The 13522-nt window shown below is 37.1% G+C and overlaps 1 protein-coding gene across 5 annotated transcripts in view; it reads right to left on the bottom strand.

Moving 5' to 3' along the window:
- Positions 1 to 507: 507 nt before the first annotated feature.
- LOC126376985 (dedicator of cytokinesis protein 1) overlaps positions 508 to 13522 on the bottom strand; it is a 66448-nt gene continuing 53433 nt past the window's right edge. For 2 of the 5 annotated variants that reach the window (XM_050024545.1, XM_050024549.1), the window contains 4 exons: positions 12284 to 12365; positions 11272 to 11514; positions 8827 to 8935; positions 508 to 6182 (listed from right to left, as the gene is read on the bottom strand). In XM_050024545.1, coding sequence (XP_049880502.1) covers positions 5929 to 6182; positions 8827 to 8935; positions 11272 to 11514; positions 12284 to 12365 — 688 coding nt within the window. In that variant the 3' untranslated portion in view covers positions 508 to 5928. The remainder of the gene's footprint in view (positions 6183 to 8826; positions 8936 to 11271; positions 11515 to 12283; positions 12366 to 13522) is intronic. The other 3 variants (XM_050024547.1, XM_050024548.1, XM_050024550.1) reach the window with 3 other exon arrangements.

Here is a 13522-nt window from a genome sequence, read left to right as displayed (position 1 = left end):
TTCAAGAAAAAGTTTTTTTCTTTTTCGATGTTTTCTTCGGTAACGGCGGTGTTCGGCCGCCCCGGCCTGGGGTCATCTTTGAGCGACTCCCTGCCATGTTTGAATTTTCGGCTCCAACGTTTTACGGTGGCAAACGAAGGTGCAGACGCTCCGTAAACAGTAGACATGTCTTAAAATATTTCCGTCGGCGTTTTATTCTTCTTTGTAAGGTATTTGATGACAGCTCTGTACTCGAATTTCGTGCAATTCGCGGAATACTCAGACATGGTGACGTTTAAGGTTCAATTACTAAAAAAGTACTGATGCTAAAGACATGAAAATTGAGATTTATATTGCTTGAGATACCCTCAATTAGTGCTGTACCGCGCGGCTCACTAGTAATAGTTAAAGGTACTTAGGCTCATAATTTTCCAGCCGCCCCTCGTACATTATGTTGGTGACGCGACTGTGGCGGTTGACGTCATCACTATAATCAATTCAAGAAGAGAAAAAAAACAACATAATAATAAAAAAACCTTATTTATTGCTGGTAAATAAATGTCTTACGACTTGTCTAAACTAGTGGATATCACTATAAGTAGTATTTACGTATTAATACATCTATACAGAACAACATTTTGTATACATTTTTGGTGCGTTATGGCCGCGAAAATAAACGTTTTCAGGAGAAGTGATAAATCTAATGGTAGAACCACAGCACCTCTTCGCACTTTCTTATACTTCTATCCTTTTCTGTTACTCAGAACTGTCATTTGCCAGAGCGAGAGACCGCACGCGACAGAATCGACGAGGCGGTAGCGTGTATAAGCGTGCGGTAACGACCTACGTGGTCCAGTGGTTGAGCGATGGGCTCACGATCCGGAGGCCCCGGGCTCGATTCCCGATGGGGGACATATCAAAAAAAATACTTAGTGGTCCCTAGTTTGGTCAGGACATTACAGGCTGATCACCTGATTGTCCGAAAGTAAGATGATCACTGCTTCGTAAGGCACGTTGAGTCGTTGGGCCGGTTACTACTTACTGATGTAAGTAAGTAGTCGTTACATGAGCCATGTCAGGGGCCTCTGGCGGCTCAATAGTAACCCTGACACTAGGGTTGATGAAGTTGGAACTCTTCCTCACAACCCACACAATAGAAGAAGAAAGCGTGCGGTCGTTCTTTCTCGCTCTAGCAAATGACAATTCTGAGTAAATGTGGTTAATCTTAAAACTATAGGTAGGTACATATAAATATTATTTTTAATATTATACTAATATGTATGTTTATGTAACAGAGCGTCCTTGCGCATCATAACTTCACAATGATTTCGTTCCGTGATAAATATAGGCCTTTTGTAAATATTTATCAGCAGTATAATTATGTAACAATACATAAACCTACTGCTGAATCATTTTACTATCGAGACGAATGAAAACGTAATTAATGTAAACATACATAGTTTTTATTTTATTTATAGACATGATTTACTACAGATTTCCCTCTGCATGTGAATGTAACACTAAGCTGGACAAATGGAGAGCGCTGAGGGCTCTCACTTGATATTTTTTTAATACCATTATATTTATCACATGTCTAAGTTTCAAATATAAATTACTTCTTATTTAGAACTTTGGAATTTTAGCAGTTAACCTATCACTTCCCAAGAAAATGTAATTTTTTTTAAATCGTTTAGAAATACCGTTAATATTTTCTACAAAAAATCGCCAAGAAAGAAAGACAAAAAATCAACAACTTACACACTACATGAATATCTACAATATATTTACTACAATTTTGATCTTAAGCAAATATGATATTTGGTCTGCTGTAAGTGCCACATTGATTGATTGTTCTATTCAACAAAGAAAATAATCTATGTGTATAAAAATCAATTGGTGTTTGTTTGTCTCGTTAAACCTAGAGAACGGCTGGGCCGATTTGGCTGATTTTGGTAGTGAAATGTTTGTCGTAGTCCAGGGAAGGTTTATAAACGGTGAGAAAATTGACAAGGGTGATACGAAGAGCGAAATGTGCTATGTACATTGTGTACATTATAAAAATAACAGACGAAATTATGGGAATAATAAAGAACGACTATGAAAAAGTACAAATTCTCTCTTCTCTTGTAGGTATAGATCGAGATATATATATATAAGTGAATATGCTTTTGTTTAATTAACAACCGGTCAGTTGTGACATTGTGAAAATTGAATTAAGACTCATCATCAGCCCCCTAGCAATATCCCGTTCTTCACAAGGTCCGCTTACCTAACCTGAAGATTTGACAGGACCGGTTTTTTTACAGAAGCGACTGCCATCTGTATTTCCAACCCGCGTAGGGAAAACCAGACCAATACAGGTTAGGTCACATACCTTCGAAAATGTATTTCTCGGGAATGTTTTCCTTCACCTCTTTTTTGACGTTATTTATTGCAGATTTGCCGCAGATGGCAAAAAAGTGCTTGGCCGGACAAATGGGGAGCGCTGAAGGTTCTCACCAGGGGACAAATGGGGAACGCTGAAGGCTCTCACCGGGACCTTTCCTTCACCGCAGAGCACGAAATTGAATTGAAAATTGAATTAAGACTACAATCGTGAATTGTTTAATTACAATTAACATTATTGTTTTGTTGGACTACATTATTATTACGAGTTATTATTGTTCATTTATATTATAATTACTGAACATTGATAAAATAGTAATGATTTAATATTTTGTAAAGTGAACAATGTCTAAAAAGAACAATGAAAATACGTAAGTGATGTCACATGTAGCCTACAGATTGGTATCACTTTACTCAGCGCAGCAGCTTCTTTGGAGCCGATTCCAGAACACACCATCTAATAATATTTTAAGTTATACCTGTCATTTTATTATCCGCTGTAAAGGAAAAGGACGAGAAATCGACAGGCATAAAATTAATGGAACACACGAAATGTTACTTTAGCCAATAATCCGAAAGAATTAAGTTGACATCACACGTCCACAGCAGCGATATACCTACTTGATTCATTTCATTTTAAAATTAGCTGCCAATCGTCCGTCCCTTTTAATTTCGGCGGATAAGAAATTGACAGGTATAACTTAAAATTAGGAGGTGTCTGTAGGAATCGACGCCATTGTCTATTTTATGTGTTATAATATCTGTTACACATCAATTTACATTGCGTTTGTAACTTATTTCACATTTAAAAATAATTATTTTATCAATACGAGAGCAATACACATCTAAAATAAAAATTATGATAAATAATATCATAATTGTTTAGCGTCAACTAAAAATACTGGAAAAATTACATCTAACGTTTTGTTTTATTTACAAACATTTATTTATTTATAATACATATTAAATTACATTACGAGAGTTCTACGAATATACTGTTTACTGTAATAATGCCTTTACGATATGTTTTTTATTATATTAAAAAATATAATGTCTCGGTAACACAAGTCAAGAAAGGAAAAACCATCCGCTTTAAATACTTTCCTAAACACTTCCACCAACCCGCAGTGGAACAGCGTGGTGGAGTATACTCCATACCCCCTTCGGTTGATTGAGGGGAGGCCTGTGCCCAGCAGTGGGACGTATATAGGCTATTGATGTGTAGATACATTTTACTTGGTTCTTTCCTCCGATCAATGACGACAAAAACTGTCCATTTCTCTCATAGGGTGTAGCTACTGTTGAGTGTTCGTAAATTTTGACAGTTCCCCATACTATTTACGTAAGCAAACATTATATTTTATATTTTTACACTATAACCCTTTGCGCAGCGTTTGACTACAAAAGCATTGTGTTATATTTATTCCCTAAAGATCGGAAAGAAGGAAGCTTAGAAAAACTCATTTTCAACCAAAACTGCTTTTATTTTTCGTATCTCATCCGTCAGACGGGATACACTCCACGTTTATTTATTTATTTATTGCTCCACATTTTGTAGTAATTTATCACGAATTTTAGTTGGACAGTATGGAGAAATGTCAAATTTAGGTACATTTGAGCTTCTAGTTTTTATCAACATTATAACCACGATAACTCTTCAATTTATAATTACAATACATCTTAAATACTTTCCTATGGTAACATCTATTCCTAAATCTACACGTAATAACACTTATAATAATAATATTGATCAAAAACAAATTTCAAAACTATTAAATACAAAAAACACGCTTTGGAAAAATGGCATACAGTGAAAATCATCACAAATACTTTGATTTGAAAAATATTTTTAGGAATTTCCTTTATTATAAATATACGATTATTGTGTTATTTATTACAATAATTGTTCAGTAAATAGTAGTATTAAAACTAAAACAAGTTAATTGAATGTTTATTTTGAATTATGTGTAAAGGCTTTTAGAGCGCTATTACAATATCTTTCAAACACGCACCGACAAAATTAGTGCCGGCGAAGTTCAGAAAAAGCGACCCTATTATTACTGCACTGTGATCGTTATTTGTATCTTTATATCTGTTTTCCAAAAAAACCATTGTTTGTGGTAAATTTTTTGACAAACAGTACAGTAATATTAAGGTTTATTTTATGTAATATTATGATTTACGAATGATTGAAAGATGTAATATCGCTCTTATAATATTTGTGGTGTAATAGCTAGACACCTGAACCAAGTTCAACGTACTTATTTAGGCTGTTATACTACACTCGAGTAAATCCTAAAACTTTTTATTTTGTTCGACAACACGGTACATTTTCCTCTATTCTTTAATTAAACCGAAAGAAAAATAGAATTGTTTAATTATTTCATACTAATATTATTGGTAACACGTGATAAGTACTAAATTAAAATGGTGGGGACGTAATATGGCTACGATTATCATGGTTAAATCTAATAATATTTTACTATGCACCTATTAGGTATTATTCCTAAGAAAGAACTATAATGAAAAAAATTGTTTAAAAAAAACTTTATTTTTTAATATGCCCCCCTTGATTCTTGATATTAAGGTACCAAAGCCTATAAAATAAAAACCTTAATTACTGTTAAGTGTTCGAAATCAGTAGAAAAATCAAATTAAAAATTATATTATCAAACATTTCCTATAGGTAATCTTTAGGCCGTGTTATGACAAAATAGCACTTTACCTAAATACACAATGTTTAAAATAACTTGTGCAAATGAGCATATTATATTATAAAATGTGATACACATGAGTATTTCACAAATATTTAGAGTATTATGTTCGTCAAATTGTATTAGAAATTATATGTAACAATTTAGATGAAAGTTTACGCGGTTATTTTCATAATTAAAACACATAATAACGGGTGTCGTAGTGAGTTTTGTGCGAGTTCAGATGGTTCCGAACATTCCGATATCAAATACATAAACAAGCGGCAAAGAAAGAGGGTAGACAGATATGTCTGCCCGCAGAAAATTATAGATCTACCTACTCCACTAAAAATGCATCAGTCATCCCGTGATCACGGCACTTGCAACAATGTCGAAATATCGGGAGTCTCATATCCCTATTTCAAACGCAGTAAAAACCCGTTATTATGTGTTTTAATGTAGTTGAAAACGGGAGGGTATTGTTACTCGAAGTTAACTAAGGGGAGGTTTTTGCCCAGCAATAATTTATATGCTGTTAATGTCATATTATGTACTTAACATAACACTTTCCTTCTTTTCAGTGACAATGAGAATCCCCAATAAAAAAATAACAGGTTTAGCAACGGCAGTTGTATGTCTAAGCAATAGAGTTGTATAGACGGTAGTCTCGTTTTGAGAATACCGTGTCATAGTTGTAACGAGCTGGTAATAGCAGCTCTGTGTTTTTCTCTGAAGATTAATTCGTTTCTGATATACGTCTTTTCTTTTTAGTGGCAACGAATCCACAATAACAAAAATGTTGTCTTTCTCCTTTACATATAAATTATTAAACATTATTTTGTTTTTACGTTATTCACTTGTCTTTTACCTTTCAAGAGTTATTCACATGCTTCTTCTTAGGCGGCGGCGTGGGGGGTTTATCAACACCAGCTGTGTGTCGCCTTTGAGCTATAGAGTTGTAAAGGAAGGAGCCTCGGGGCGAGAATACTGTGTCGTAGTTGTAACGAGGTGGTAATGGCAGCTCTGTATTGTTGTTCTCACTGTCTAGCGTGTTGTCGAGGCGGTGGGATGATTTCTGAGGGAGTGGTGGGGGCTCCTCTTCGTCTTGGTTCGAATCTGTTGTGCCTGCGGAGATGTAGGTCTATTAGGTTTGTACAAAGAGATCGTAAAGTCCAATCTACAAGTTACGAAAGCTGCAAATGACAATGGGGCAGACATGTACGGAGCGTGGGCTCGCTTCAGTAAGGGCCATAAATCATTCATTCAGACATTAATTTCCAGTGCATTATTTTACTTTATGTATTTTAATTTTAAATTTTATTAAAAATATGGATTTTAATATCTGTATTAAATTTTAATTTAATTTTGTTAATCAACTTTAAAAATAGCTTAGATGACAACCCTAATGAGATATTATACTCGAAACGTCAAAACTGTTTATTTATATGGCGTTTGTATAAAGAAAACGGTGACGTCATCAATGAACGTGATCAAACGTCGTACTTTTTGTTACGTAATTCATAATTAAAATTCGTCAAAACGAACTTAGACTACTTTTTATTTCTAGCATTTTATATTCTTTTCTAAGACCCAGTCATCTACCCTATTGTCATATTCAAACTGAAAGCTTTCTATGGACATAATAGCCCTATTAACAATTAAAAGCGGCCGACAGTGACAACTAAAAAGCTGAATCTTATTTGTATTGCCTGGGGAGTTAAAGCCACATCGATGGAATAATTGCAATTTGACATTGGCGCATACAAAAGTAGGTGCGCAATGTCAACAAATGTCAAATAGCAATATTGCTGCATTTAGAACGCAATTATGGTTCAAGAAGACATTGCGCAATGCATCGACGACAAAACGCAGCTGAAAAAGCCGCCCTAACGCTTCGAAGTACCACCAACGCTACTAGGAACGAAACAAAAGCAAACATTGCAACGAATCTAAAGGACCCAACAAAAAAGCGCCAGGATATATCGCCTTAAAACAGCCAAAAGACACCCACAACAATGCGACACATAGCGTTGCATCTTACATAGAAAGTTCACAATAAGTCGGTAGCACTTTGGATGCGTTTTCGTACGATTTCGACTTGTGCGTGTATACGACTCTACAAAAATCTCATTCGTAACTTACTCTTTAGAGCTTACAGTCATTTAAAAACTAAAGTAAGACCCAGAGGGGGTGAGGTGAATACAGCTCGGCGCGTGATACGAATTGGTGCGGGTCGGAGAATTACTGCTCTATACGTGGAATCGTAGGCATAATGAGGAATTACATGGAGAGGATGAGGATCCGGTGGTGTAATTGTTTACACGCTCGTACGGTCACGAGCTAATGCTCGTGTGTGTGCTAATGTGTCGTGTTGTTGTTCTCTGAACACCAATCACGGTACAGCGCGGAGGTCCGTGTTGCTCTATGCGGTACGGTCACGTGTACTAATGTATACAGTTTGATACCACGTATACACTTTGATACCATGTCACATTAACTTTTTTGACAAATTAAACCGTAAGTCTCACTAAATGTCAAATATGATAGTGCGACAGGGTTCTAAAGTGGGTACATGATATTGCTCATGACTGCACCGGTTTGATAAGAACTGCGGGTACAAGTCCCATCCGAGTCAGACTGTTTCAATTGAATTTTCTCATTATACTTAGTATTGTTCTTTTCTACGGGATTTTTCGTGCGTGTTCGTACGTGCACGCAGTGCGTACTGCGTACAAGTCGAAATCGTACGCAACAAAAACGCGTCTAAGGTGCGACCGGTTAGGCGATGTGCATAATACCAGGAAGTGTCTTCAAACATAATCTTCTATGTGTACGTGCTCCAGCCCCTACTATATCGCCTTCTGCCATCGCGTGAAATAACGACCAAACGTGCACCTAAATACAAACATTACGACTCAAATAACAAAGTAAGATTACCACTCAATAGGTAACTAGTGATCGTCAAGATATACACGTACGATGGATCGTCTAGATCAGTCGTTAAAACGAAGCAAGCCAAATGACACTAGGAAACCCTAGTAACGCGAGTAACTTAATATCAAACCGTATCGATCGAAATCATCCATCGTATCATCATCTCCATAGCATTATCCCGTTTTACGCAGGATCCGCTTACCTAACCTGAAAATTTGACAGGTCCGGTTTTTTACAGAAGCGACTGCCTGTCTGACCTTCCAACCCGCGAAGGGAATACCAGCTCAATACAGATTAGGTGACATACCTCCGAAAATGCATTTCTCGGGAATGTGGGTTTCCTCATGAGGTTTTTCTTCACCGCTGAGCACGTGATATTCATTTATGATCCAAACATGAATTCGAAAACAAATTCGACAATCATTGGTCGCCTGTGTTGGATTCGAACCTGCGACTCTCGAAGTGAGAGGCAAGCGTTCTACAAAGCTCTGTAATAATCATCCATCATATCGATAAGGTTTTATTTTCACGTCTATAAACGAAGCAATAAAGACTTTAACTTTACTAATTTTTGCTTAGCAGAATATAACTCTTATTATACTAAAATAATGCCAGCCAGCTGAGTACCTATGCTATGTAATTTCATATTTTTTTATAATACATATTTTTTACTGGAAACTTGCACGGGCGATTTCGGGAATTATATTGCGGGCTTTGACGCAGCGAATCTTATCGACGTGGATAAATGTCGTACGGCTATTTGGTCGAAGCCTTCGATATAATTCGGAAATTGGATATACTAAAATACTGTTTATTATTTTACGTATATACGTACCCATAGAATCTCTGTTAGAGGGTGGGGTTGATGACGTCAGCAAACTAGTTCGCTGCGACAATCTTCGCTCGCGTTCTACTTCGGCGCGGAGAGGACGCTCTGTCACCAACTGTTAAAGAAATACACCATACCAGTTAGATACATACATGGTCTATATCTATATATTGGCGATAAAGCTACTATGATTCACGTAACTGTAACCAAAGTGTAACCGAAACTATTTATTTAGGTGTTTAGGGAAGAAGATCTTCTATCATGTGGGTTGTGAGGTGAATTACCAACCTCATCAACCCTGGTGTCAGGGTTATTGTGGAGCCGCCAAAGGCCTCTGACATGGCTCATGTAACGACTACTTACTTACATCAGTAAGTAACCGGGACCAACGTCTTAACGTGCCTTCCGAAGCACGGATCATCTTACTTTTGGACAATCATAATTGATGATCATGGAAATTAACATTCGTTACCGAGGGACATCAAGAAAATAAAAGCACTGTACGGTCACGAGTACTAATATGTATACACTTTGAATCCATGACACATTAACTTTTTTGACAAATTAAACCGTAAGTCTCATTAAATGTCAAATATGGTAGTGCGACAGGATTCTAAAGTGGGTACACGATATTGCTCATGACTGTACATCTACATACAACATTTCACGCCAAGCAAACAAACAGACAGCATCGTAAAAAGCCTATTTACCCAAACAAAATGCGAGTCAACTCTAATCTAGGATGCATAACTACACAATCAATTACCCCGATCCCTGCAGGCATCTCCTAATTTTAAGTTATACCCGTCAATTTCTTATCCGCCGAAAAGGAAAGGGATGAATGATTAACAACTGTTAATTTTAAAATGAACGAGGAATGAATAACCCGGGCTAATTAAATAGGCATCTCGCTGATATGCAACCCGTTTGACGTGTGCTGTCAACCCTGTCGGGTTATTGGCCAATATAAAATTTTGGGAGGGTTTTTTAAATTCCTGCCTAAATTTGACGTGTGTTCCATAAATTTATGCCTGTCGCCCGTCCCTTTCCTATTCAGCGAATAAGAAAATGACAGGTATAACTTAAAATAAAATTAAATATCTCTATAGTTAGGCAAACAAACGTAAAAACTAAATTATCTCTTACTAGCATTAACTCATTATAATTTCCTCCACCACGTTTTACTATTTTTTCAAATGACATAAACATAAAAGGGTTAGTAACATAGACTACATTGACTGTCGTCAGCATGCATCATCCAAAAATACTCGTCCTAAGCTGGGTCCACATTAAGGTCATAGAAAAATATAAACTGCTAATCTTGAGACATAAACCGGTGCGGAGCGGAGAGTTACCGTTCTATATATAGTATTATTCTGTGGCTAGTTGCGGCTTCCGAATACCGGCTTAGGGACGGTACTGAAAAGTATCGGCGCCCGAAGGACGTATATTACGTTATTTTTAAGGACAAAATGTAACTTTCTTTGAAAAAATAAATAAAAAAAAATTGAAGACCCGATTACTTTAGCCATAGAGGCCAATCAGCTCGCGACAACAAACACTTCAGAACCCCGATACCGGCCGATTTCCCTCAATCAGAGCTTATCGCTATCGCCTACTAGGGCCGATTAATTCTTTCAAATATTATCTTTTCAGACGATGCCCTGAGCCTCCTTTGGGCCTGTTGTCTTAAATTTTGTACCGGGTGAGAACCGTCAGCGCTCCCTATTTATCCAGCCTGTATTTAATTCCATTTGCGAAGTCACGTCAAAAAGTATACTGGGTGTTAGTGACATCGTAACGAATACTGAGGGGGTTGATTCAGACCATGATTCTGAGTTAAAATCAAGTGGATTTTTCCGTCGCAAAATTCATGTTTTTTTTTTAGTTTTTTTTAATATTTTCAATTCTATACTTTTGCGATGGAAAATTCCACTTGATATTAACTCAGAATAATCAGATGAATCATCCCTCTTTACGATGACACTTACACCCCGTACAAGTACATACGGTAGCCATATAAGTAGGTATGGGTGTTAGTGACACCGTAACGAATACTGAGGGGGATGGTTCAGACCATCATTCTGAGTTGATATCAAGTGGAATTTCGTGTCAAAAAATTCATGAAAATTTTTCTTTTCTTTTTAATTATTTTCCAATCCATACTTTTGCGACGGAAATTTCTACTTGATATCAACTCAGAATCATGGCCTGAACCACCCCTCAAAGTTTTCGTTACCATGTCACTAACACCTTGTATATCACTGTGAACTATCATATTTCCGTACCGTGTCATCGTATGGAAACCATTTCCACAATAGTGATCATGATACGCGGGAAAGTGACGCATATGTGGACCCTGCGTTAACGACTGCACATTCTACATACATACCTATCTCCACTGACCTACAACATAAACAGGTTAACACATCCCTTAAATACTACTCTCACCTCTTTGATATTGAAGTTATTCCAATTGTGCTTTACTTGATATACTACCTCCTGTCTGAGTTCCCGTAGCGGCGACGACGTTTCCGTGTTGTTGACAATAACACTGTTGTTCACGCTGTTGTTCACACTGTTGTTCACGCTGTTGTTCACGCTATTGTTCACGCTGTTGTTGGTGTTGTTGTGATTGGCGATGCCGTTGGTAGACGTGTACCACTGGCTGCTCGCCGGTGTGCCTACTTCGCTCTGTGCGGAATATCAAGCGATGTAATATGAAGCTTATTGTGACGATGACATGGTACAAGCATTGTGTGTAAGGTATGATATTGTTGTTAGTGAAGAGCTGTTCAGGTTACTTTAAGCTGTTGTGGTATGTTTTACAAATGCTAAAGTGAATATATAAGTCATTTGTAATATGTAACCATCGAGTTCGATGTACCAACGGTAAGGAAGAAAGGTCTGTCATACAATGGGGTATTTTATAACTTAGTGAAATTAGTTCTGATTCTCCAGGATCGAGTAACTCTCTAAAACACTGAATTCGAGTTTATGAGTTTGAGTTCATGTTAAATTCACAGATAAATTGATATCTCGTGGTATCCAGGATTTGTGTCCGGTTAATGGCATTAGACTTGCCCCCTGTTACATGGTGCTTAAACAAAGCTGGTGAAGAGTGGGTGTATTTATATACTACTCACTTCTGTCTATCTTGTCGGGGATATAACCTTGAGGCTAGTTATTAATATGTAAGTCAATCAAGGCATTATACTTTGTCAAAGTGATTTAAATGAATCAACCTGTCTGATTAAATATTACGATCAATTTGAAGCTGTATGACATACGTTGTAGTACTAAGATGTTAACAATATTTGCTGATATTGCAATAAATCGTTTCAATACAATAATGTTTTGTGCTTAAATAGGATTATATAGGTGATTTGTGCACAATTAATATTGTTAAATCCACGATGTTAATGTTAGGTATACATATACATGTTGGTAACAATATATTTACCTTTCTTGCGCGACGTTTGTCCCGTCTCTTAGGTGACGTCATTGTGTTAAAACCGAAGTTCGCCATTGCACTGCTGCTGTTTCTGTAATTTTAAACATTTTGCGTTCCTTTTTATATTATCTCATTGCATCTACCTATTGTTGTATAACTGAGTCTCCACCGGACGTTGTCATCATCATCAGTAGCCGCTAATAGTCCACTGCTGGACATAGGCCTCCGCCAGGGCTCGCCACAATGACCGATCCTTGGCTGCCCGCATCCAACGTTCTCGTAGCCTTCAGAAGGTCATAGGTCCACCTTGTGGGGGGCCTGCCCAATCTGCCCATGCTGCGCTTTCCGGTCCGCGGTCGTCACTCCTTAACTTACTCTGTACCGAACCTTATGGCTCCATCGGGCGTCCGTTCTACGAGCAACGTGCCCCGCCCACTGCCACTTCAGTTTATCAATGTTAGGGCTATGTCGGTGACTTTGGTACGTCTGCGGATCTCCTCGTTCCTGATTCCACTTTGTATACTTAATCATTATGCAAAAATCGTATTATCTTAGGGCTACCGCTATTAACGTGCTTTAATTTTATTTGGTAAATAAATATATTTTTATTTCACTTTACTTTTACGTAAATGTTTATTTGTTATGGCGATGTATCTGTCAGAAATATCTGTCGATTGTGACTGCACCGAAGCGACACAAGAATTGGGTAGTTTCCTAGATCAAAGATAAACTATGAAATTCTTATTAAGTACTAAATAAAGACAGATCTAAAGGTGACAAGGTTGAGTAAATATTTCTTTATTCTATTTAACTTATTTATGAATGTTAATCAAGAAAAATGTAATAATAATAAGTGCGACATTTTGTCACGTTTTTCTATAACGTCTCTGGTTGCTTTTTTATACAAATTCCATAGTAAAAAGTAACTGATGTGACTAGTAGGAAATTACCCTATTGTGACGTAAGTAGAAAAGTAAGATGACCCGTGCTTCAGAAGGCACATTAAGCCGTTGGTTCCAGTTGCTAGTTACTGATGTAAGTACGTAATTGGTACATGAGCCATGTCAAGGCCTTTGTCGGCTCAATAGTAACCTTGGTGGTTGATAAGGTCGATAATCCACCTTGCAATCTACGCGATAGAAGAGTTTACATTAAGTAAAATAATTGTATAGATGTCGGTACGTGCTAAGTAAATAAAGATTAATACAGTACGGGCCCGTCCCCCGATTAAAAAATATAATACTGTAG

Source organism: Pectinophora gossypiella, chromosome 22 (genome assembly GCF_024362695.1).
Source record: "Pectinophora gossypiella chromosome 22, ilPecGoss1.1, whole genome shotgun sequence".
Classification (NCBI taxonomy): domain Eukaryota; kingdom Metazoa; phylum Arthropoda; class Insecta; order Lepidoptera; family Gelechiidae; genus Pectinophora; species Pectinophora gossypiella.
The sequence above is the reverse complement of the archived record's forward strand: the minus strand, read 5'-3'. Positions and strand labels throughout refer to the sequence as shown.